Here is a 26339-nt window from a genome sequence, read left to right as displayed (position 1 = left end):
TCACATCTATTTTCGGCCGAAGAAAATCGCACACGCGTCAAACACGGCAACGCCATGAGAAATCGGCACTGTTTTTTTTTTTATGATGTTGGCTCTGATTGACCTAGAGAACACAGTTTGGAGAAAACCAAATAAAGTTCATAATGTATCACCTTGTACAACACGACACCGTGGTGGTGGAGGCCTGATGATCTGGGCTGACATGCAGCCAGCAGTTGAATGAAAATACATGGTCTGCTTGTTTTTTAGCCCTGGATGTTTCAATTCGGGTCATAAGAACGGCTTCTATTTCCAGCGGTCACCGAGTAGGAGGTGAGGTACAACCTGGATAAGACGCGAGTCCATCGTGACAGATTTCTTGCATCATGGCGACTGTGCCAACGGTGTCGGGTTTTAAGACATAAAATTAAAAATAATAATAATAAAAACATAAAAAACAGCAGCCCAAGATTTCATTGGAATGAGTGGAAAATGTTGACTTTTCTTGAATAAGTAATTTTTCTGTTCTCAGGTTAATTTTACAAACCTGGTATAAAGAAAAGAACAAAAAAAACAAACTTAATTTTGGGGGTTTTCTTGCTTTTTCCTGTGTCTGAATTTCCCACAGTGCATTGCCTACCTTACCTGCCTCAGCTCTTTGTGACATGCTTTATATAGCTTCCCACCTACTGGCTCTTCCTCAAACCTGTAATCTAACACACAGGAACACACCCACTCGTCGAGTCAGCTGGCGCCGCTTTAAAACCGCAGCTCTCTGAAATTTTGCTTCTGCATTCTTTGCTCATGTTTAACATCACACCTGCATCCTGCTACTGTACTGAAAACCAAAAAAGGTTTTTGCTGGTTATTTGCATTAATAGTTCCCTTTATTAATGCAAACAGTTTACCTTGAAAGTAATTAGTGGGCAATCAATGAGAATTTTAAATTCAACTTTTGTAACATAAAAGCAGCGTTTTTAAGCTGGTCACAGTGTTAATGTTACTGATGCATCTGAAGTGTATTTTGGTAATAATCCCCTTGAAGAAAAGCATGAATGAATTGATTTTGGTTTAGGTGCGTTGACTTTGGGATGCTAGGCTCTGGTAGAATTCCTTACTAGTCCGTAGATATGAAGTAAAAAGAATGAGTACAAATATATGATACAATAGGAGTCCAGGTTTGGCTATGAGTAACTGTAAATAATTGCTCAGGACGATTATTAGTAAAACTAAAAAATTATCAAGCACCAGAAAAACAATCCAAATAGTTTAGTCTCATGTATCCTCTTTAAAAGCATGTTTTAAAATAATATATAAAGACATACGTAAGTCCAGCGCCAGTGTTCTTTGAACGGTGAGATACTGCGCATGTTCAGAATAAACACCGATACGTCTCTCCAATATTGAATGCCGTAAACGAAAGAATTCAAATGCTCAGTCAAGTAAACTAGTGATAAAACGTAGGCGGGTGGTCGTGGCGTAGGGGACAGTGCAACCTACATTTGCAGGCCTTGAGTCCTCGATGCGGCTGTTGTGGGTGCGACTCCCGGGCCTGACGAATTTTGCCGCATGTCTTCCCCCATCTCTGTCAGCCTACTGTCTGCAAAAAGCTGCAGGAAGCTGGAATCGAACCTACAACCTTCCGGTCACTCTACTCCTACTCTACCACAATCGCCCGTTTTTAAATGTAAAACCAGAGTAACTAGATATAGAGCCAATGACTAATAAGAGATGCAATAATGCGCATCTCTTATCTCTTATTGTCTGCTTGACAAGTTCACACTGAATGAATTCCAGCTGGTTTAGACCAGCTGATAGACTTTATATCTATTCCAAATATTATTTCACAATTCAAAAGACAGAACTTTCTTTTGAGGAAGTATTTAGTATTTGACTGAATTAGGAGGCAAGTAATAAGGGCCCTAAACAATCTAAATGACTTATTAGCATTGCTGTTCTGGGATGCAGGACCTTTAGCATCTAGACTAACTGTAGCTTAATGAGTATGAAAACTCCAAATAACAAAATAAACATAATTTACGCAGTTAAACATTGTTACACAATACGCTCCATGGCTTGTTTCTGCCAAAGAATAGACAGACTATCCAAAGGTGAAGCTGGAATGAAGTTTGAACAGTTGAGTCATTGGTAGCTTTAACTGGGCTTTAACTGGGCTGTGTTGGACACAAAACCATGTTCGCATTCTCTCTGAACCGCAATTTACAGATACTAATCATCCTGACGTGCATTTTGTTTGACTGTGGGAAGAAGTCAGAGTACCAGGGAGGATCTGTGCGATATATATGCACTGCCTATACAGATTATGTTCAAAACAGTTTAATGAAATACAGGAAGCAGTGATAACGGGAAGCAACTTGTAGCATCTTTACCTGTCCAATCGAATAAACAGGGAAGAAACGAGTGTGTGCCAACACAGACACTCTTTCATTTTTGTACTATTTCGTAACCGTTTCCTCAGCCTATTAAAATATATATCTCCTAAACTCAAAGAAGCCAGGGATCGGAGTCAACTGCCGACTCCAGTTAAACATTTTCTCCAGTCTGAGAGAGAACATGATCAGAAGAGCCGCCATGAAATGATGATCTAAAAACGTTTTTTTTTCTTCAGAGTTTTGGAAAGAAACTGCTCCAGCCCTTCAGCAGCGCTGACATGTGAGCATAAAGTATCTTTTCAGTCGCCAGTGTTCCCCGTACGTCAGAACCCCTTGAACAGAACGCGGGCTCCATGTTTGATTCCCTCTTAATGCATGCAGTCAGAACCATGCCTGCCTGCACGCCGCGGCGTCTCAGCAGTAGCTCAGAGGCCGAAGTGCAGGAAAAAAATAGCATCAGAATGACAGAGGCTGGAAAAGCCACTGGCGAAGGTTCACTTGTTTGAAGTGGGCCACAGCCAGCATGCTTCACAGCCCAACCACAGCAGAGCCACAAACACACACACACACACACACACACACACACACACACACACACACACACACACACACACACACACACACACACACACACACACACAACCCCACACACACACGCACGCAGGCTGCCTCAAGGCCCACTGTTGAGTACTGGAGGTCTGCTGCTGTCAGTGCCATCTGGGCACATGTACGCTCCCAGATGTCCACTCTGTAATTAGAGCCAGACCCGGCTCGGCCCGGTCCAGCCCAGATCCAACCCCTCATTTACCAAGGCACTCCCTGAATACTTAAGGAGCTTTCCAACCCCACGCTGGCCTCAAGAGGGACACAGTGGCTCCACAAACAACGGATATCAGGGGAAAAAGACTGGAAAACTAAAAGTAAGGAACTTAAAGGTTTCATTACTCGTTGAAGCTTATTTTTTGTTGTTGTTGTTTTTCTTTATTTTTTTCTTTATTTATTTTTAAAAAGCCTACGAGACCCAATGACATTTCCGTGTTATTGTATTCCATTTTATCAATAACCGACAACGCAGTGGGAGGGACGTGTTGAAGGTCACGAGCTGGACTTTTTTTTTTCATTATTATCATTTATTTATTTATTTATATTTTTTTTATGCACAGTTGAACTCTTCAGCCGTCTCCCTCTCCTCCTTTACTGTCCTGAAAAATAAGCGTCTCTGTTATCACCGGGTAGGTATCCAGAATGTCAATCGCCCAGGCAGCGGCCAAGGCCATGCTATCAGATGCCCTGCTGCAGGACGGCTCTGGGATATACAGGATCAACCACCTGGAACTGGAGCTTCCTCTGGACAAGGTCATCAAGTATGTGTCTGTGGGCCTCCCACTAATGCTGGTTTGCATGGCCTTCGCCCGCGAGATCTCCCTGGGTGAGCAGTTCTGCCTCTAAGCTGTTTTATTTCTATTTTTTTTTTTGGTTGTTGTTTTTTCTTTTTCTTTTTTTGAATAATACAGTGGCAGGATATTTGCTTTGTTTTCCATTTGCTTTTGCCCTTTATTGTACCCTGCAATAAGAGCTTGGCTTTGTGTTCCACAGTGGTGGGTTTTTTTTTCTTTTGTTTGTTTGCTCTTTTTAAGCAATATTATAATTTTCTGCATATTAATAATGTTGTCCTCAGTCCTGAACAACGTTGTGCCAGTTCGCCCTCAACGAGAACTACTTCTGAATTCATTCAGCCCAGAGTAAAATGATAAATTCATGATCACAGTTCAGCGCAGCTCTCACACAAATGAGTTCTTTTTCAATTATTATATTTTATGTATATAAAAAAGATATATATTCGCACATTAATTGTACAGGATTTTCACCCCGGCCTTTAACAGCTTATTAAAGGCCAGGGTTAATTCTCTCCTGTTCTTTTGCTCACAGAAATGGCTAAATAATAAAAAATAAAAAAACAAACAAACAACAACCTCGTTCGACAGCTTATATGAAGGGAGAGTTAATTTGAATGTGCTCATGCATGAAGTTGCTTATTTCTTACTTGCTAACTAAATTTAGTCAAACGTTTCAGGAACATTAGAATAAAGATTGATGCGTTCCAATTAGCTCGACTCAAAATTGTTTGGAATCAACAGAGTGGAAGTCCGTGAGACTGAACGTAAACACGGGCTGCGGGGGGAATTTGAATGCACCGCGTCTCGTTTGTACGAGCTTCCCAGATGCAGCAGCGTTGCTGCTCTTGCTTACTGGGGCTTCGGCACAAACTAAAACCGCAATGATCTCTGCTGCAGCAGTTAACCTGAACGCATTTTATTTATTTTTTTTGGGGGGGGGGGGGGTTCAGAAGTAAGTTAAATGATGATTTTTCTCCTGCAAATGGCAGCAGCAGCCAAACAAAGTCCCTGAAAGAGAAACTCCACTGGGGAGTTGATTGATTTTTCTGCCGTTTCATTTGTCATCTAAAAGGTTTTCAGCCAATCTTAAATATATATATATATATATATATATATATATATATATATATATATATATATATATATATATATATATATATATATATATATATATATATATATATCCAGAATGGAAAATCTCATGACCACAGTGTCTACAGTCATTCTAACAGGAGGGAGAGAGTGAGGAGACTGACTCTCATGACTTTGAACAGAATGTCTTCCCTTCAGAGCTGGCCTGCAATCAGCACTGATGCTCCTCATGCTAATTACCACAGGGGATGATTGAGAGCCGCGTTTACTGAGACGGGCAAACTGTAATTACAAGGCAAAGTTCTTGTGTGGCGGCTCCTCTCTATTTGAGTCAAATGAGCGGATATGTTGATCAACCAGCAGCGGGTGGGGGAGGGGGGGGAGTCGGAGCGTCGGGCTCATCTCATGGATCCCGGCCGCCTGGTTTGACAATTTCACAACAGGGCTTGATTGCTCTGCCGCGGAGAAGTCGGGTTTACTTGCACCTGCACTCTCAGCCAAGAAATCTCGTTCAAGGCACAAATGTGGCGGGGATCTGCCAGCGTTAATTGGGGATTGGGAGACGGAGGAGCAGCAACGGCACCAGCTTCTGCTCCGTCGCCAAAAAGGCAGAGGTTGAAGGATTTTCCAAGATTTCCACTAACAAGTGGTTATTTGTGTATCTACTTTTTGCCAAGGCTGATTTGGTAACTCATGTCTGCCCATGCAGTCACAAGCAAAAAAAAAAAAAACAAAAAAAAAAAAAACAGGAGAAAAGAAAAATGATTCCCTGCAAGTTGTTGGTTTACTTCCTTGAGGATTAATAGTGTTAACTCCTGCCTTTCGTTTTTGGAGAGTTTCACACATGAATCACCTAGCAACTGTGCGCGGAGAGTGTCGTCGGGGTAACACTTGCAGGGTTGCGCCATCCGTGTGGCGGCATTATGGTATTTAATTACTGGTAAAAGCCGAGCACGTGAAAACAGATGCTCCTGCATGAATTACGAGTGCACAGAGCCATGTCTGCAAGCGCAGAACGTCTGCTCTACAAAGACAAACAAAGCACAGCAAGCTGGGCTCGGGTGCAAGGGCCTGCGCCGCGTTTCTCCTCGTGTTCGTCGCCGTTCCGCCGAGGCTCGATAGTCAGGTTGACATTTGAGACAATGGCTGACGTCTCCTCTCACGACGGCTGCATGACCCACATGCTCAGCAGGTTCAGACGGTAGACGTCACTGCAGACATTAGATTCATTTGAATCGAGCTGATCTGATGGCGCTCTGAGTGAACGAGGACATTCGTGGGATTTGCCTCGGTTTGCACCTTGGACACGGAAGTGACACAAAAACCAGCAAGCAGATGGCAGACAAGTGATAATTGCTGTAATTCCACCTTTGCACATTGATCGGCCATGTAAACTCCAGACTTTATTGCAAAATGAATTGCTCTGTTTACTTGTTTTAGTACTTCCAAATCCATTCTATGTGGTTATATGTATGTCTTTCCATTTAAATCTCCCATGTTTGGGGTTTTTATGCACTTTTTTGTTGTTGTTGTTGTCACACATGTAGTCCACCAGTACATAGCCATGTTTCACTCAACTTTTTTTCATTCGTATTTTGAAATATTACATTAGAAAAGGTTGATGTAAACAGCAAAACTTGAGTGGACTTCGCAAAAAAGATTTTATATTTGCTCAAGGTGGTTTTTCGCTTTTCCAAAAAAAAGCTAACATACTAAATGAGAGATGAAAGCGTAGTTGCCAAATAAGTCATGCTAAGAGTAGCAAACTTTAACCTAGCAATTTTCGCAATCAGACAGCACATAACTTCACAAACAGTTGACAAGACAGGACAGCTACAATCGGTCCAATAGCAACACAATCTTGCAAACATCTCCCCATTTCTCTGAGATGTGTACTCCATGCTAGCTTCCAACCTCTGCTTCCTGTTTATCGCAGCCAGGCATGGCGTCGGCATCTGATGAAACCACACTTTGCCTTGTCGATTTGCTCCAAATCGGTAGATTAAAACACGTCTGATTTTCATTCTCTTTTCATTTTTCGCAACCTTTTCAAAGTCCGTTCAGAATTTCTCTTCGTGATCAGACGGCATCGTAGCCGTTGTGCATCATCTGCCTTGATGTAGATTGAGATGCTGAATCGAGCGGCGAGTCGAGTCGGGGCAAAGATCAAAGCTGTCCGCCACCTTAAAACAACTCCAGAACATTGAAAAACGCCACAGAAGTCGTAGACTTAAAACCTTTGGTAGAAAAGGGAAGCAAAGGAAAATCAATGACAAAGAGCTCATTATATGTCTAACTTTTTTTTCTTTCTTTTTTGGCTTTGCCTCACTTTTGTTTCAGAAACACTCTGACAAAAAATTCTTTATGTGACGTGTTTTCTCAGTGGGTTTCAGAAACAAGGATCGCTCATGAGACGAGGTGACACCAGAGGAGTGTCTGATCCCACGTACACACAGAGACCTCTTGGTGAAACCCTGCAAACAGATTCAGCATTCTCCAGCACGCCGCATCCGTGCCTCAAGGCAGTGCGTCTGAACCCCGGCCCCCGGGGGCCCACGGCCCTTTATGTTTTGGAGCTTTTTTTCTGTTACAGCATAACTGATGCAAATGATTGCATAACCCCCATCAGCACCCCACCGAATCCTTCAGAAGCAAAAAAAAAAAACAAAAAAAAATCCATTAGTTTAAGTCAGGTATGTGGCACCTACTGCAGGACAGTGGGCCCTGGGAAACCCTGAAATAGAGCCTTTAAATATCCTGTAGATAAATCTCAACATACATATATATATAAAATATTTGAAATCAATTGTAATAAAATAATGGTGGCCTTAATTCACTGCAACGAGACAGGAAACGTTACGGGGAGGACAGGGGGAGAGACAGGGACTCGCAGACAGCCATGCTGAGAACTAAAAGCCTCTCTGTATGCGAGGTGCTCACACCACCCACAAAACAGTTTTTCTTTCCAGCCGTTTGTGGATGACATCTACAAGCCTTTGCCTCACAGAAACGACAACTTTCATAAAAGTTTGTGAAAGGCCATGAAAGTTCCTGAATTTAGCTTGCATGGTCCATGCAATTTAGCTTGCATGGACCAGATAAAAATATCTTAACACGTTCTATCACAATTGTTATTGTCCACTTCACTTTTGTGTTGAGCTTTTGAGTCAGGTTTCAAGTTTAAAAATAATGAACCACCATCTTAACTACAGACATCCCCACCAGTAAAGTGGATTTAGTTTCAGCTGACTAAGAACACACACATATGATAAGAGCATATGGAAACATGTAGCTGTGATCTATAATAAGGTCGGCTTGTAGCGTGAATCACACCCTCTCAGTAAATTAGTGGCTGTGAGTTTTTACTTCCAGAGCTGGCCAATGGAAGGCGAGGCTAAAATAAAAAATAAATTAAAAAAAGTCTCTCTCCCATCACTCTGAAACTGGGTGGGACACACCAAGGGTGTGCCCCACCTCAGCATACTGTTAGAGGGTGGAGCAGCCATGGTAAATGACAGATTGGTGTAGAATGGATTCAAGTGGTTGAACCACATGCGGTAATATCTAGGTGAACTAAATATAAGGCTGCAGAAGCAACAAACTTAGAAAGGAGTCATCCACGGTTTTTAAATGTCAGGTTGCCATTTGGAAACATGTGATTTCTCTGCTGAAAATCTGTATCACCGAAGGGAAAAGGGCAAAAACAAGCTCAGATCTCTGTGTTTGGTAATGAACCTCCAGCGCTGCTATCTGTCAGTTTTTATGTGGAGATTTGGAGTGCAGGGAGACGGCTCACAGGCGCGCCGACGCGCCATGATCAAGTGAAAGTTGTAGAGCTACTCCTCACGTTTGCAGCTCAAATTGCAGCTCTGATTTGTTTATTTCGCAGGGCCTCAAATCAGCTGCTTCCCTCCCAGCAATTTCACAGTCAAGCAGGCCGGCTATGTCGACACGTACTGCTGGGATTCTCTCATGCATCACGAGTTTGACGGCGACGGGAACTTTGAGGAGCGCTCTCTCTGGGTGCACAAAGTGAGTGGAAAGCGTTTGACTGGGTTCCCTTGACTTGCTTCACCCATTTACCTTGACTGATAGACTCCAAACAGTAATACGCTGAAGCCTTTTTCTTTTTTCTTGCAAAACAACTTCAGCTGAAAATGTCACCATACATTTTTAATGAGGACCTCATTTGCAAACGCAACAGAAAGTTCAAGTTCTGGTTTGTTTGAACTTGTTCCTGCCTCTTTATTGCTTCCTTGGCCCACTTCTGTCATCTTTCTCTCGTCGTCGTTTCAGATGTTTCCGTACTCCCTGTTGGCCATGGCCATCCTGATGTACCTGCCGGCTCTCATCTGGCGCCAGCTTGTCACGCCCACACTGGGCTCAGACCTCCTCTTCATAATAGATGAACTTGACAAGTCTTACAACCGATCAGTCCGACTGGCCCAAAGCATTCTGGATATGCGGCAGAATACGAGAAACCCGCTCACATTTCAGGCTGAGCTTCAAAGGTACGACTTCTCTGGCTCTGCTCATGGCACAAACATTTGTTATTTTATATTGGCCTGTCAAATTCTACATGGCTCTGTGGTCTTGCTTATGGTGACGAGCACAACCTCCTGGGTATTCATTCACCCCTCCGGAATCCTAATGATTCCAGAAAATTTAATTTTCATCACAGTGGTAGAAAAACATACCGAGACAATAAAAAAGAAAAGAAAAAACATACTGCAGAGAAGCTGTTGAGGAAACTGTGGCCAAGAATATCAATTTGATGCATAAAGTATGTATTCTCCCATTATGTAAATCTATAAATAGTCTGGTTTCCATCAGTTCTGCCAAGAGAGGACTAAACACATTTCTCTTTTACATTGGACAGTTCTTTTAATTTGACATAATTGTCGCTGTTGGAGACATAGTTTGCATGTCGTTAAATATTAAGTATCAGCATCTACATGCTGAGGTTGTCCAAGTTAAGCTGCCATGACTCAATTAATTGCCACGTCCTTGCTACATTTTTCTTCAATTACATATTTTTACTCGACTTTGAAATGTGATACACTTGGACCTTGTTATCTGGTAGTCGTAGTGTTTAATACAAAAACGTCCCTTTCTCTGACTCTTTGTTTGATTTTGTCCTTTTATCGACCATCGATATTCCTGACTCATGATGTGTTTCACACGATAGTCATGTGACGTCCAATCCAGCAACATGTAGCGTCTTGAGGACTGTGATCGTGTTTGAGAAAAACACCAAAGTCTTCTTGACTTTCTTCTTCTTGTCTATTTCCAGAGCCAAGCGGAAGAGATACTTTGAGTACCCCCTGCTGGAGAGATACATGCAGTGCAAGCAAAATTCTTACTTCCTCGTCAGCATGCTGTTTTTGCGGGGCTTCCTCCTCCTGACCTTTATGACCTCTGCATGCCTGTATCTTGCGTACTTCCACCTTTCGGCCCTACTGCAGGATGAGTTCAACTGCTTTGTTCGCACAGGCGTGCTGCGGGATCAGAACTGGATTCCTGAACTGGTTCAGTGCAAGATGATTGGGCAGCTGGTCTTTCAGGTGATCAGTGTGGTCAACGGAGCAATCTACCTCCTGCTGGGACCCATCGTCCTTTTCAGCATTATTCGACTCTTTGTTTGGGACACTAGCTTCATCTCTGTGTATGAGGTCCTCCCAGCCCTGGATCTCATCAACCGCCAACGACTCGGCTGCCCACTGAATGACCTCAACGTTCTCTTGCTGTTTTTGCGTGCTAACGTAGCTCACCTGAAGTCCTACGGGCAGGTGAGAGCTCTGTGCTCTCTTGCACCGCCTCAAGTGGGCAGCGCAACAGCCGGGCAGGGCTTGAACGCTATGCTGACGCAGGAAGAAATAGAGGAACGCGAAGAAGCCGCGATGGAGCTCGCAGAAGAAATAGGGGAGGCCAAGGAGGAAGGAAAGCTCAACTTGGTGGACATCATGACTATTCTGGGAGCGGCTCAGGGAAGAGTGGTGAACTGCAGTGAGAAGAAGCCCCTAATGGAAGAAAATATGAGCCTGGGTACCACAACACTTATCTATACACTCAAACGTATACTTTTAGCATCTATTTTCATTTTCATCATCTGGGACGTGCAGAAAATCATTAAGTAATCTCCAGAATGCTACTGCTGCTTACATGCTGCTTCTCACATTGTTGTGTCAGGAGATTAAACATAGGTGAGAGCAGCTCAAACTGTAAACAATTAATTAAAAAGAAATGGTTTCTTTATTTAATTTTTTCATTTTATTTTATTTGATTTTTTAACTCCGTTGCCTTTTTGTGTAAAACAGAAAGTCCTGTAGTATTTCTTTAACATTTCCGGCACATGCAGACGAGATGGATTTGTGGTACTTCTTTGCCCTAACTGACCTCTCTGTTTCTTTACAGAGCCAAACCACCAGGGGTACCATGAGTTGAAGGAGACTGCACCATTTAGTCAGTACTAGACCTTCAATGGACTCAATCAATGTGATAGCAATGGGGAGGGAGAGGGGGATGGACACCAGTTGGGGCTCAGCACTCTAGAAAAAAAAAAAAAAAAGAGCCTCCTTTAGAATTTCAGGTCAAATTGTTCTGACTAGAAATATCAATCAGGTATGGATCTGTCAGGTTTTAGCTTCTGGGCATGTGTAGCTGCCACAGATCTTTCTTCTGTCTTTCAGCAGAGACCTTGATGTATTTTTGAAAAAAAGTGTCAAAGGAAAGTTTGTGTGGAAAACATAAAAAACGTGGTTCTTGTAATTATGTTGCCAGGATGCCACTTGTCAGGAGACAACAGCTCAGGCTTTCTGCTTAGTCAGTATTTATTTGATGTCAAGAGACAAAAGCTCATGTTAAATGGAAACTGCCGTATGATTGTGCTGCATGATCTTAGTACTCTGTCAGTGAATTTTCTGTGACATCCACTGTAACATTTAATAAGTATTACTTATCCACCTTGTTATGCACTTGCTTTTCTGAGACAGCTTGCTTTTATAATCTTTCTGTTATTTTATATTCACTTCAACTTCAAATAAAGTTCTTGGTGTCAGTATTCCTTTTTTAATATATATAAGCATAACGAAATTTGTGTCATTTTTTTTTTTTGATCAATGTTGTTAATCAACCTATGTAAAATGTCACACTACCTAAATCTAACAGTGTGAAAAAATATGCCCAATATGAGCAGTGAGTGACAAAGATATGTAAGAAAGAAATGATCAGGAGCAATGTAGAAGATCAGGGCTGCACATTGGGACAGGAAGAGCAACAAGACGGTCCAGACGTCTGTCTGCATGTAGTTTGCTTTCTGTTTCCACCCGTGTGTGTGTGTGTGCGTGTGTGTGTGTGTGTGTGTGTGTGTGTGTGTGTGTGTGTGTGTGTGTGTTGTCGTAATTACACAGACAGTTCAGTTTATTTATATAATGCCAACCCAAAATAGGCACTTTACCAAAATAAAGTCACACATACATTCAATTTTCCCCTACCTCGCTAACAGTGCATTACGTTTGGTTCCAAAAAGTTTTCTGTCTAAGGAAACTCAGCAAATTGCATCTTGTCGTTGACTTGCAGCATTCAGTCCTCCTGGACAGTCTGAAAACGTGGCTGTTCAGTTAATTGGTCTCTCTAAATTGTCCTTAAGTATGAGAGTGGGCGTGCACCATTGTTGTCTAATGCCTTCATGTTGCTCTGTAAAGGACGAGTGTCCTGTCGAGGCTGTTACTCCACCACTCTCCCAATGACGGCTGGAGAAAAGTACTGACATCACTGTGACCCTACAACAATGACCAGGTGTAGAAAATGGATGGGTAGGTGATGAAAAAAAAATCCTCTTATTATGTGTCTCACCTCTTTCTGATACTTTGATCATTTCTAATATGTTTATATTTAGGAACCGCTCCATCAGGATTTTTTATTGTTACAATTGACTGACAGTCATCTTGATAAATACAGCTGTCACCTCATTCCAGTGGCTGAGAGAGACTTTTACATGTTTTTACTCCCCCCCCGCCATAAAAGTTAATTAAACTAGCGAAATTTATGAGTGTAGGAAACTCTTCGTAATACAAACTGACAATAAAGCATCCCCTCTTCCCTGCTGGAAAGACGGCGGAGTTGTGTTCTTGTCAAGTCCCATTCGTGACAACAATTGCAGTGAAGATTTGATATATGGCTGTCACATCTGAGCTAGCAGGTTCATGGGGCTCTCTCTCTCTCTCTCTCTCTCTCTCTCTCTCGCTCTGTCTGAGAGTTTCACACACACAAGCGGTGCCCATTTTTCTCTGTGTTCTGTTTTGTTGTTTTTCTCCAATCAGCCAATATCCTGTGTTATATTCTGGCTCACACAGATATCCTCTTATCTCCCCAGAAACAGACAAGTCATCTTCACTGTCCTGATCACTCACTCTTACAGTCTCTCAGTTCTCGGGATTCAATTTGTAAAATGACAGCGCCAGCTGTTCAGTGAAAATTAACAAACTAAATGTTGCAGTTTCTCACTTTTTTACTTCACTGTAACTTAGTCTGGTGTGCATAAAGTACAAACTGCTGATGACTTCTTCACACAATATTATGTCAAAGCGTCCAGGTTGGTTCTTAAATGTCTTAGAGTCCATATAGTGCATCACAAGTTCAGCGCTTGCCTTCCATTTGGTAGTCCAGTGATTTAGCCGCTGCTTCACCTCATCCAACCATTTATTTCATTGTGTGTAAAATGGAAAAAAGCTGTGGAAGCTATGAAGTGCTGTCAGACTGTGTGAATGTGCCTCATTGTGACAGACTCTTGAAGTGGTGAGTGAAAAAAAACACATAAATGTAGTTGAGCATCTGTCAAGGTAATTGACATACAGCATCGAGCTTCACCATTGTACCGTGTTCTTTAGAGATGTAACGGTAACCAACACAGTGGTTGACGCAGTTACTTTGTCTCACAGACGCACAAGCAGCCATGTTGCCAGATAATTAAGCAAGGAACTTTTTCATATGGGACACATTAGTGAAACACGGCAAAGCCATGACGTGCATATTGCAGAGTTACACTCAACTGCCACTTCATTAGTGCCAGCTTTGACCCACGTTTGATTTAAGAACCGCTTTTGGTGGCGTAGATCAACACTGTGACAGAAATATTCCTCAGATATCCTGCTCCGTATTGTGATGACAGAAACACACAGCTGCTTATCTGTGATCATTTCTCATTCGATACCTCTCGAAGGTGCTGTGTTTCATTGTTGAGGTTACTGGAGTTACCTGACGATTAATCATGCCTAATCCTATTGACGTGTTAAAGAAACCAGTTTTAAGTTATTGGATAATTATGGTGTTCGGTCCTCAAGATGAACACGTGGCGTTTACCTGATGTTCATTTAGTACTAAGAGACCTAATGTGTGTCAATGTAAGTACACCAAAGGCAGCACCTTGATATAAACTTTCATTCATATATATATTTTTTATATCAAATTCTGACTATAGTCAAAACTTGTCAGACCAGGCAAAGCTTATGCTGGTTCAACACGTTGTGTTTTTAGAGATGATATTCAGAAAACCTTTAGTATGAACTACTATTGGCTTTGGACCATCTGAAAACAAAATATCGCTTTTCAAACCATTTCTGGATGAAAACCTCAGCAGATTATACCAGCCTCTTTGGCACTGAAGCATGCCGCCTTCAAAGTCACTTTCTTGCTCTTTCTGAGGTTTAGTTAGTTGTCTTCATCACATCTAGTTAGGTAAATAGATTAAGGAGCTATCTTGCGTTCTGATTATTTCCCTTTGCTGTGAGGTATCGATTGAACAGGTGAAGTAGCCAGACAGTGTATGTTAGTGGACTTTAACAATAGCTAAGCTTTAAAGCAGGCAGATGTCTGCTGATATACTTTCTATCAAAAGCAGGGCATGCCACCTCCTCTTCTCCACCCTTCATCTGGCACACAGCAAGATGCAGGCGGCAGGTTGTGATAATGAATATTCCCAGCCAGGTATTATGAATTGATTCAGAGCTTAACACAAAGGCAATCTCAGAGGCCTCTGCTCTCTGCCGCATCTGATGCAGCTGCTGCGCTCGGGCCACTTGAGGGCATCATTGAATCACGCCTAACTTAGACTGTCGTCATTGTTTGGACAGCCACAACGTATTAATTTAGATCAGCTTCACAACAGAGCCTGTTGATGATATTTACAATTCCTGCAATCAAAACTGAGGAGACTGCCATCCTGTTTCAAATGAGACTTATCAGACGTTCAGCAGGTCCCCTCTCCACGGCCAGTCTGTTAAAGCCTCTCCGCCGTAGCCAGACTCAAACAGTCGTTATGTGTGAGGATGCTGGGCTCGCGTTGGCTGGAGCCTTGCCTTTTGGAACGGAGAAGTTACTGGCAGTCTTCGCTTCGTCAGCAGGCTGGACATCAATGCCCCCTGTTTTAGCTCAAAATGCCTGGCACAATGCTCACACTTTAAAGAGGTGTTTGACCGAGAGAAATGAGAGACCAAAGGCATCCAAAGCCTCCTGTTCAGTCGTCCCCCTGTTTGCAAACATGATAGTAATGTTGTTACAGGGTTAGCCCAGATGGCTTCAAGTGACTCAACGCGCGCTGGTTCCACAGGCTGCGCGAGGCAGAGATGGAGAAACGATGATTGTTGACCAACTACTTCTGTTCGGACTGGTCCTGTTGTGATTCTTCTGGTTAAAAAGAAGCTGCAATGTGTGAACAGTAAACAAAGACACAATTCAGGCCATTTTATAAATAATGCATCTATTCACATAACTTTTCAATACAAGGCTTATTAGCCGACAGCATACGATATTATACGTGTAAGTTGGATGACACTGTTCTCTTCCTGAATTATTGCACACTGAGCTAACAACCAAATGCACTTCACGGTAGTTATTTAAATAATAGTTATTTGTACCTTAAATTATGAATTTACGCATCTAGGCAACTGGGAAATATGCTTACTAAAGATATATTATTATATTAACATTATTACATGAAGTATTTTTGGATTTGAATAGTAAAAACTGGCCCTTTCTACCTTGATCAAAGAGCGAGTGCTGCAGAGCGCATATCCTTGGATGAAAAAAGTTGTTGCGTATGACACTCACTGCACTATGTTTCCACTGACCAAACTGCACAACAAGCTGCAATTAGTGTCTTATTTTCAACAAATGCAATGCATTTTTACAATTACATTTTCAAAGGACTTTTCTATGACAATAACAAAACACATTATCACTTAAAAAAACAAAATCCAAGAAATTGGCATGTGGTAATGTTGCCTTTAGAACATTTAAAATGGCCAAAGCAGGTCAATGTAATCTCTGTTACTTTCAGGTGTTACAATGGTGACTGTTGAAACACTTTTGATGACCTTTAAAATCCACTGCAGTGGAGTCCTGGGTCCACAGTTTGTTAGTTTCATCAAATAGGCAAATTTGAACATCGCAGCCATGGTTATTGTCTTAAAAGACTTCAGAGTTGGAGTATATTTATTGCTTAGGACTGGATTCAGTATCCGGTGTCGGCTGTAGTGAAACTGGACAAACGTGCATGGGGTCCACTTCTGTTTTCACCGTGTAACTCATTGTCTACCAGAGATCTCCCTGTATGTTGAGAATTGTTCAGGTAAGAGATGCGTCTGGGCAGAGAGTAGCTTAGAATGAACAATTTGACAGTTGTTTGTTTATTTCCCTGTGTTTTGTTTTTCACAGCTTTGTAAATCCTTCAACCTGCTTTGGCATAAATAGACCTCAGAGCGTATAATATAAACATTGTTTTATAAGGTTATAGAAAGATTAAGGGTCCTTTTAATTATGCAATGTGAGTATACTCCAGTTTACTGAAGTCCTTCTTCTGTTTCCTCGTTTTGTTGGTAAAGGTGCTTTGGACTTATAACTAGCTTGTTGATGTCTACTAAGCCACTGCCTTCCTGTGATATTTAGCTCGATTCAGTTCTTTCTTGCAGCTCCTATCGACTCAAATTCTTCTGTACAAAGCAAAGCGTCGGAACGAGGGGCTCGGTTTTACCAGACTACCAACTGGGCATCCCAAAAACATGACCGCAACAAAACTCTTCAATGCAAGCCTCGTCATGCTGGCGTGGCTGTGTGAGGAACCCACAGAATATTCTGATACCCGTCGACTAAAAATGCGCTGGGGACGCAAAGGAGGACTGCTGAGATCCAGCAGCATTCAGATATTGTTGGAGATCAAGGGGAGCATGGGAAAGTTTTCATTTGTTGTCAAGGAATGTGAAATGTAATTGTGAATTTGGTTGAACTGATTTGACTGTACCAAAATTAAATGAATTAATTTGAACTTAAATGTGCTTTTTTTGTAATTAAGCGCTATTTATGAAACCTAAACCGAATTCATTCGAACATAAGTGATCAAAATAAAGTGAGAGCGATAAGGACACGCATTGAAGGTCAAGGAACTAAATCAAGGACTTCCGCCTCAACAGTTTGCTTATTAAATTCAGATTGAATACGCCAAAGAAGTTCTTTGTTGTCCTCCTTTTTTTTTTCTCTTAACCGACCGAATCTATTGATGAAAACTGATGATGCAGGAGCTGATCACACAACCACATAATTACTTCTCTCTTCCAGAAGCAGAGATCAGACCCAGGAGATGTAAAAAAAGAAGCATTTGAATTTTAAAGGTTTGATGCCACAGTATGGAAGGTGAATTTCAAACAACTCATTGTTACACCTTATTTTATATTAAATTCAGCATGAGAACTGGTGGCGCCTTGAAGAAAAATGTGACATTGGGATAACTTCTGCATTAAAATGTGTGATTGTATGAAAAATACATAACAAATAAGTCTTTCTGTTAAGTTTTATGCAATTTAAGAATAGAGGTTTTTAGACATACTATGATTTTAAGATTTCTTTGGATGTATTCACCAGCACAGTTGTCCTCTGATCATCTGACGTCTTCTCACTGTCCGCTTAGCAAAAACAAGCTCATCAAAAACACCACAGCACTCTATCTTCACCTTATCTGCTCTCACACCAGTCCTCTTGTAGTGACTTTTTTTTACCCAAAGATCCGACCTGAACTCATCTGTCAACTTCTTGAAACGCTCATGCTTGTTCGATTTCCACCGTCGAACCCTCGGCTTTTCAGCCTTCTTTATTTCTGCCGTCTTCCTGAACGCTAACCCTCTGTGCTGCAGAGTAAAGCCTCTGATGGCTTTACTTTATAAATCCTCAACTCTTTTTGGACACAATTCTGTATTTACTTTCCTCCCCTTCTATATGTGATTCTATGTTCCACCATCTTCTGCTAATACGATTTCCATTTAGCAAAACCCCACAACCATCTGTTCCTCTGCCTTCCTCTCTTTTACCTGCAGAGCGTCTCCATGTCACCTCTGTTTCCTGCACTAACATATTTATTGAAATCTTTCACAACTTTCTACCCTCCTGCCGCCTCAAGTTTCCTCCAGAAGTCCTCTTTCTCTTCAAAATGACATCCAGGTTAACATTTAACAACAATCCCCCAACTTCTAGCTTCAAGATAATGATCCCGTGTAATTGATAAAGTCACTGCTGTATCACATCTGAGATAATGGCTCCCTGTAAGCAGCTTCCTATTTATCTGTCTGAGACTCACGGGATTGAAGGTGCTGATAGAGGATGTTTGCTTAATCTTCCAGCTGGCTTCAGCTATGCGCAGTTCTCCAGAGCAGTGCACCAAATTGTCGACACATCGATCTATTTCCTTCTTGTTGAGTACCGTCATCAGGTCCCAGTGTATTAATCTGTCACAGTGTCACAGCTGTGACTGTCAGAGGACAGGCTGCCGCTGAAGATGACGTTTAAAGTAAAAGTTTTTTCCCGATTTTCTTTCTAGTACTCCTACTTTTTGGACTGCTCAGTACTGGAATGAGCCTTGTGTCTGTGCTGCACCTCTTAAAATTCTGTCCAGCCTCATCTTTGTTTTGTGGGCCTTGTGATGGACACATCTATACGAAGTTGACCATCATTCTCGCTGATTCTGACCTCTCCTGCGACCTCTCCTGCCGACCCCTACAGTGGCTGAGCTGCATCGCCTGTCATTCTCCCGCTGCCATTGCACATCCGTCTTCCGCGCTGATATTTTCAGATCGTCCACATTCGTCTTTTTTCCTTTGACGTCCTGCAGCCTCTTTCTCTGCCACTCATAACACATCTGCAACCTCTGAAGAAAACGCTTTAATACGCTTTAATGAGAAAAGACTGAAAGGAACGGACTGGAGGTTGAACTTATATTTCATTTGTTGAAAGAAACATTGAGCTATGTACACTGATTATTTTTTTAAATGTTGTGTTTTGGAGGAATGATTTAAAAAGTGCATACTTCTGTACCATGAGGGTTACTTTCAAATGTAATGGAAGTTGTTCTGAGCCATACAAGTGCTAATCAAAACAGTGACCACAAGACAACGGCCTCACTTCAACATTCCTCCAAATGACAAAAAAATAAAGGTTGTTACCAAAATTGTATTTTTATTTTCTATGATTAAAGAAAGAATTGGAGATTCAATGTTCTTTGTAATATTTTAAACATTTCTCCTTCAATATGTTTTTTTTAAGATTATGAGGAAAGCCTCCACAGGGGAAGTAGGACATTTTCTAAGCTTCTTTTTTTTTGTTTTTCTGAAAATGTGAAGTTTAAACCTGTTAGGAAGTGTTTAAAGTGAAACGCGCACTTTTAAGAGTTAATCTGTGAGAATGAAAGACAGTAGATTTTGGACCAACAACATCCTGCCTAGACATTCCTCCTTTAGTCTCTATTTACCCATCTGCAACTTTGTCATTGCATAATTTAATCAAAAATAATTAAAAGCAATCTCCAGAGAATCTCCAAAAATATCGCAATGAGTTGAGCACCTTTACATATACGTTTGTTAATAGCTGTGTTCATGTCCATTGCACAGTACAGAATAGTCTGGATGTTCGCATACCAAATATTACCTAATAAATGTGGGACGGATTATTTAGACAGGCCTGACTAAAAACCACCTGGACGTCAGACAGATTCTGGGACTTGATCTTTGCTTGATTTCGAGCCCAAATGAGCATTGAAGTGAAGTTAGTAAATAGTGAAACCCTCAACATTTTTGCATATGGAAAATGCAAAAATATGTGATGTCCTGATCCATGTTGGAATGTCAGGGCAGTGGCGGAGCCAGAGGGGTGGCCGGGGTGGCACTTGCCACCCCACTGGAAATGGTTATTTTAAAATATAATACTTATGAGATCGGCAAAGATTTGCCAGGAAAACTGTAATTTCTGACTGTCCCTGAAGGCAGCTCGATGCCCGACGCTGTTCATTGGTTAAACTGACATGTGGTTCCTGCTTGATCCAAAACATCTGCGGCTTTAGAGTTACACTGTAGAGGAGTTTTGCAGGTATTTACAACATTTTACCGCTCAGCAGTAACCGCTGTTACCTTCTTAATGAGAGGCGGCACTTGTCATACATTTCTAAAAAGAAAAGAAAATGGTTGTGCACCGCTGCGTAGTGCCTCGTTTATTATATTAGCTATGCTAGTGCTGGTAGGTCGTGTTTTAGACAGATTCTTTTAACATATGTTTTAGTGACATGCTGCCCTCTAATGTTTTATATCTCCCAGCTCTTGCTTGAAATGTGTTTGGTAAGAATATGTGAAAAACCATTAAGTTTTATAATGACTGAAATGTAAGTTGTCATATGAAAGCTTTGAATTATAACCTCACTAGTTATATTAATTAATTTTAATTAATGTATTTTTAATTTAGTATTATTTTAGCTAGCTACAGAAAACTAAAAACTAGTTTAAATAATAGTTAAAATAGTGTTGTCTCTGCCAAACAGTCATGGAGTCTAAATACCAGGCTGTCTTACTTTGTGTAGAGCCCAAATGAAGAGAAAAGGGAATATCTCCTAGTTCTTTTTAAAGAGGCAAAAACCAGAGCCAGACCAGGACCAGACAGAACCCTGCAGCAGTGACCAGGACCAGACAGAACCCTGCAGCAGTGACCAGGACCAGACAGAACCCTGCAGCAGTGACCAGGACCAGACAGAACCCTGCAGCAGTGACCAACCTGGAGAATCCAGCCAGGAGACTCCAGGCCCAAGTGTATCACCAGCGGGTTAGAGGCTGACAGAGAGTTATTAAGTAGTAAAATCCAATAAGCCTAATTCTAAAGGTTAGCATGATGCTTTTTGCATATTTTATTGTGCCTGTTTATGCATTTCCAATTAAGTTCCAGAGAGAGATGAGGGTGATACAGATTCAGAGTCAGACTCTGGGGAGGAAGACAGTGAAACAGAAGAAAATGGCACTGAACTCCCCCCACCCACCACAACCTATTGCACACCAAAAGGACCTGTTGGTAGGCACACACTACCCATGTTATGCTACAGAAACTTAACTAATTACAACTTAACTTATTGAGATGTCTGCCCAAAAATACTCTTAAAATAATTAATATAATTACCTAATATTTATTCCAGACATCTCAAGAACTAAAGCGGAAGGTCCAGCTCAGCCATGTCTGTCAAACTTCCAAGAACTCAGCATGGAACAAGAACAAGGGCTTTCACAGCTCTTGGTACAAAGACAATCCATGGCTTGAGTACTCTGTATCTCAAAATGCTAGTTACTGTTTTGCATGCAGGCATTTCTCCCTCCCTAGTTATACAGAATCATCCTTCACATCTGAAGCAGGCTTTTTCAACTGGAAAAAAAGCCTTGTTTAAGGATGCTGGGTTTAAAGTTCATTCACAATCAGAGCAGCACATAAATGCAATGTATGCCTGGACTGAGTACAAAAAGGTCAACGAGTGTAACAGATCTATTCTTGATGCCTTAAATGAGGGTAGGAAACAGAAAGTTGAAGAAAATAAAAAATACATTAAAACACTTGCTGAGGTGTTACTATTAACAGCAACTCAAAATATTGCACAAAGGGGTCACAGGGAGTCTGATGACTCTGACAATAAAGGCAATTTTTTAGCCATTTTGAATGAAATTGCAAAGCATGACCCCTTTGTACAGAGAAGGTTAGATGCACATGGCAATGCAAAGTATACTAGGCACCAAATCCAAAATGAGATTCTGCAAGGATTGGCTGAAATGGTTCAAAAAGAAATCATAGCTGAAGTTAAACAAAGCGAGGTGTTCAGTGTGTTGGCAGACGAGACTAGAGATTTACAAAAGAAAGAACAAATATCTTTAGTAGTTCGTTACTATTACAGTGGTGCCATACATGAAAGCTTCCTTCACTTTCAGTCGGCAGAAAGCTTGGATGCTGAGGGTTTGACAAAAATGATAGTAGGGTGTCTGGAGAAGCATGGTCTGGACTACAGAAACAACCTTGTAGGACAGGGTTATGACGGTGCCTCTATGATGAGTGGTAAGCATTCAGGTGTTGCTGCACGCATTAAAAACGATGCCAAGTTTGCATTTCATGTACACTGTAACGCACACTGTTTGAATCTCGTTCTTGTTGATGTGGTAAAGTCAGTGCCTGAAGCTGAAGACTTTTTTTCTCTTCTTCAGAATATTTGTAAATTTGTAACTGGTTCTGCTGTTCACACCAAGTGGCTTGCTGTCCAAAAAGAGCTGTATCCACAAGAGAAGCCTAGGGAGCTCCAGAGACTAATAGATGTTAGGTGGGCATGTAGATACCTGGCATGTCGCAATGTGAGAGACAGGCTTCCAGCGGTTTTGAGGCTTCTGCAAGATATTTCCCTTGAAAATAACAGTGGGGATTAGAAGAGTGGAAGCAAAGGGTCTTTTGGCTCAGATTGATTTTCAGTTTATAGCACTTTTAGTTACTTTTTGTAAAGTGCTCGGGGATATCAAAATCCTGTCTGACATGCTTCAATCTAGCAATCTTGATTTATCAAAAGCCGTAGATTTAGTCGGCTCTGACAGACACATTGAAAAGCTACAGAAGTGAAACTTGCTTTGGTGAACTACTGAGGGACACTCAAGAACTAGTAGAACGCTGCAAAATCAGCACCCTGCCATTCAGCAAGAGACAGCCTAAGACCAGTTCCAGGTTTTTGGACTCACTGGTAATGACTACTGTAGGACAGAGGCACAGTGACCAAAGTAATGAGGATTTTAACAGAGGTGTCTTTTATCAGATACTTGACTGTCTCACAGCTGAGCTTGAGAGGCGTTTTTCACAGAAGAATTGTGAGATAATGCTAGGGTTTCAGTCTCTAGTCCCAAAAAGCCCATCATTCTTGAAAGAAGAAACACTGTATGCTTTTGGACAGACATTTGAGTCAGATCTAGAAGATCTTAAACATGAGGTTCACCAAACCAGACGGCTTCTTCTGAGAAGAGAATAAGGTGGGTTAGAGAGACCCTCTACTTTACTTGACTTTGTTGTGTTTCTGGAACCTTATAAAGAGGTTTTTCATGAGCTGTTTAGACTTTGTAAGATTTCAGTTGTTATCCCAGTCAGTACTGCGTCCTGTGAGCGAAGTTTTTCTTCTCTAAAACTGATCAAAAACCACCTTAGAACAACTATGGCTGATGACAGGTTAAGTCATCTTGGCATTCTCAGTGTTGAGTCAAGGAGGGCACATACCCTCAACATGGATGATTTTGTGAAACATTTTGCTTCTTCCCACCAAAATCGGAGAATTATGCTCTGTTGAACGTATCCTGGCTTTGAGTTTCCAGTATGTTGTTCCCATTCAAAGCTTATTTGACCATAGCAGTGTTTCTCAAATCTTTATAAATACCACCAGGGTAATGCTGGTCAGCTATAGTGGTATTGTCTTGCAGTTTATTATTTGGAGCCAGTTTTATTTATTTATTTTATTTATTTTTGAGGATTTGTTTTTTATCATATTCTGGGCTCTGAGTTTACATTTGCATGTTCACTGTTCCATAGTGCCGTTTAATGTCTTGTTTGGTCATGGTAAATCTTTGTTAAATAAACCATTTTAATTTAAGTGTGTGTGAGAAAATATTTGTTTCCTTTCGTTCATCATTTGTATATGGATAAAGCCTTGCTCACCCTTTGGCCACCCCTTGAAAAAAAGTCTAGCTCCGCCACTGTGTCAGGGAATTGTTGGTTCTGTTGAAAAGGTCAAACTGAGATATTGGTACATCGTGCCAAAGAGCAATAGTTAAAAACTGAACTTTTGTTTGCCTACTTCATCGCAGATCTTTCTATAGATACCTCTACTCTTTACTAGAGGTAATGAATTCAACTAAACCGAATTCACACTTTCGGACTTGAAGCATGAGACAGATAGCTTTTTTTTTTCATCTTCTGTGTTGCTTTTCCAACCACCTGAGAAGCTCATCCAGTTTGCACATCTGTTCTCGCACTTCTACTGATACTGTCAGATTACCTCAGACCCGAGGGAGTCAGGAGTCAGCCTGTTCCTGCCAGCAAGAAAATCACGTCCGCAGTTTGAGCTGTGAGCTTCAGCTGCATGGCCTGCCTTCCACATAAAGCAGCTCTTAGATTTGTTTAAGTAGGCTAAATTCTGTTTGTGTACGTGAAGACTTTTGCTTTTGCCATGTGGTCCTGAACACATTTTCTTCAGCTGATAACGTGGCTTTGGACTCCGCTCAATCCAGCAATTCCTCAAGCGATTCTGACTCAAACTCAGAGGTTTTTATATACGTATGTGCATAAAATGAAATGTCAAATTGAAATATTGTGGCACCTTGTCAAATTCAGCCTCTGTTTCTGTAGATATAGCCTGCAATCTGCTGCTCCTGTATTAGGGTGACATAATGCAGCTCTTTCACCTCTTCCAACTTTGTGCATTGCTGTTGGTTGCAGCTAAACGTGTCCTCGCTTCATAAAGCGAGGACACGAGGACACATGGAGGGGACAATTTCCTTCATATATCTGTATTTGTAACACAATAGTTTTTTTGTTTTTGGAAAAAAATAAACAACAAAAAGACATAGAAATTATCGCTTGAATGAGAAAACCACACAATCACTAAGTGAGAGGGTTTTTCTTGGAGACATTCACCTTCACAGAATTATTTTGTTTCTTTGTTTGATCATAACCCATGCAAGTAAAAAAAAAAAAAATTGTATTTCTTTTTTTAAGGAACACTTGAACACTAATCTAAACATGAAAGAAAAAGCAATTCCCCCTTAAATATTGCAATGTGTTGGCCCCTTCTTGTTCGAAACACCAGGCATCAAAAATGACTGAAGATTTTTATAATGCACAGAGGGGTGGCGAAGCCTTCGGGAGTTTCCCAAATGGCTGGTCTGCTGCAGGCCAAACTGGCCAATGGTCAGGATGCTATTTTTACCCAACAAACAAAGGGCATCAGCGCTGCTGCTTGGCCAACTTTGCAGTTGATTTGTTACTTTTTAGGCAGTGAAACATCCGACAGGGTCTGTCTGATATCTTGCATATTCTTCTATTTAAAAGGATTTACAGAGTGGGGTTTATTTAAGTTGTCAGTCAGGAGAGTGGGAAAACGTGGGCCCTTCATGTCTGTAGTTTTGGAGGTTGTTTTTTTGTTTCTTAATTTTTCACTTTGATTTTCATAAGCTGCTTTTTTAGTTGATTTTTAGTTTTTAGTTTTGTCATTAAATACATAAACACAAACAGCAGTTCTGACTGCTGAAAAAAACGTTTTTATACCAAAAATGATTTTGTTTTAGAATTATGATTAAACTTCTGTCGGTTCTCCAGTCCAAACTCCTGGGCTGAATCTTAACCGCAGCAAAAACCCAAGAGAACTTTTCACGACTTTGTGTTGCGTGTGTTTGTGAACGACGGCCCCAAACGTTTTTGGATTTCTTTATTTTTTTAATTCTTTCGGTGTCGGCCAGCTCATCGTACTGGTTTTTGAAATTTAACACAGAGCCATGCTAGCTTTAGATAACAGTTTCCCCTCAAAAGACGACACTCATTTCAAAACAGCTTGAAATTATTGTTGGTTTTCTTGAAGATCAACTCCATTTTATGCTTCACAAGAAATTCCTCATTTGGACTTCCCACTGTGTAAACCACACTCACTTCGAATCCCAACCAGCCATGCAATATTTATAGATTTTAGTGGACATCACACAAAAAAGACTTTATTTTTTTTTTTTTATTTGTTTTATTTTTTTGCAGTGTTAAAAACAACCTGCAAGGACTTGTTGCGTTTGCAGAGCAGGAACAGGCCTTATGGTCCATAAATCAGGTTTTTTATTGGCCTCTCTTACATGTTGATCAAAACATTTTGGATGCTTCTTGATTCTCTCAGACCTTTTAGTTCTGCATGCAGTGAATACATCAGTGGTTTTGTGTACAGAAACCTCTGTTGAAATCTGCCTCGCTCTCCCACTGTGGTGGTTCTTTTGAAAGTCAGCTTTAATTGAGGCCAAAATCACGCCTTTGAACCTTTGTAATGATTTCTTTATCGCCATACAGTCTCGGACAACTGCAGGTTTTCTGGCAACAGCCCTCGCTTTTTCATCAGTATGCAGCACCTCAGCAGCACATTTGA

The 26339-nt window shown here is 41.2% G+C and overlaps 1 protein-coding gene across 1 annotated transcript in view; it reads left to right on the top strand.

Moving 5' to 3' along the window:
* Nucleotides 1-11921, top strand: part of LOC129370554 (uncharacterized) — a 113604-nt gene extending 101683 nt beyond the window's left edge. Inside the window, 5 exon segments of the mRNA XM_055046616.1 lie at nt 3587-3801; nt 8751-8893; nt 9158-9372; nt 10155-11064; nt 11276-11921. Coding sequence (XP_054902591.1) covers nt 3587-3801; nt 8751-8893; nt 9158-9372; nt 10155-10998 — 1417 coding nt within the window. The 3' untranslated portion in view covers nt 10999-11064; nt 11276-11921.
* Nucleotides 11922-26339: the final 14418 nt, after the last annotated feature.

The sequence above is a fragment of the Poeciliopsis prolifica genome, unplaced genomic scaffold, assembly GCF_027474105.1.
Source record: "Poeciliopsis prolifica strain line A6 unplaced genomic scaffold, Auburn_PproV2 SCAFFOLD024, whole genome shotgun sequence".
NCBI lineage: Eukaryota > Metazoa > Chordata > Actinopteri > Cyprinodontiformes > Poeciliidae > Poeciliopsis > Poeciliopsis prolifica.
Note: the sequence above shows the minus strand (reverse complement) of the source record. Positions and strands in the feature narration are given on the sequence as shown.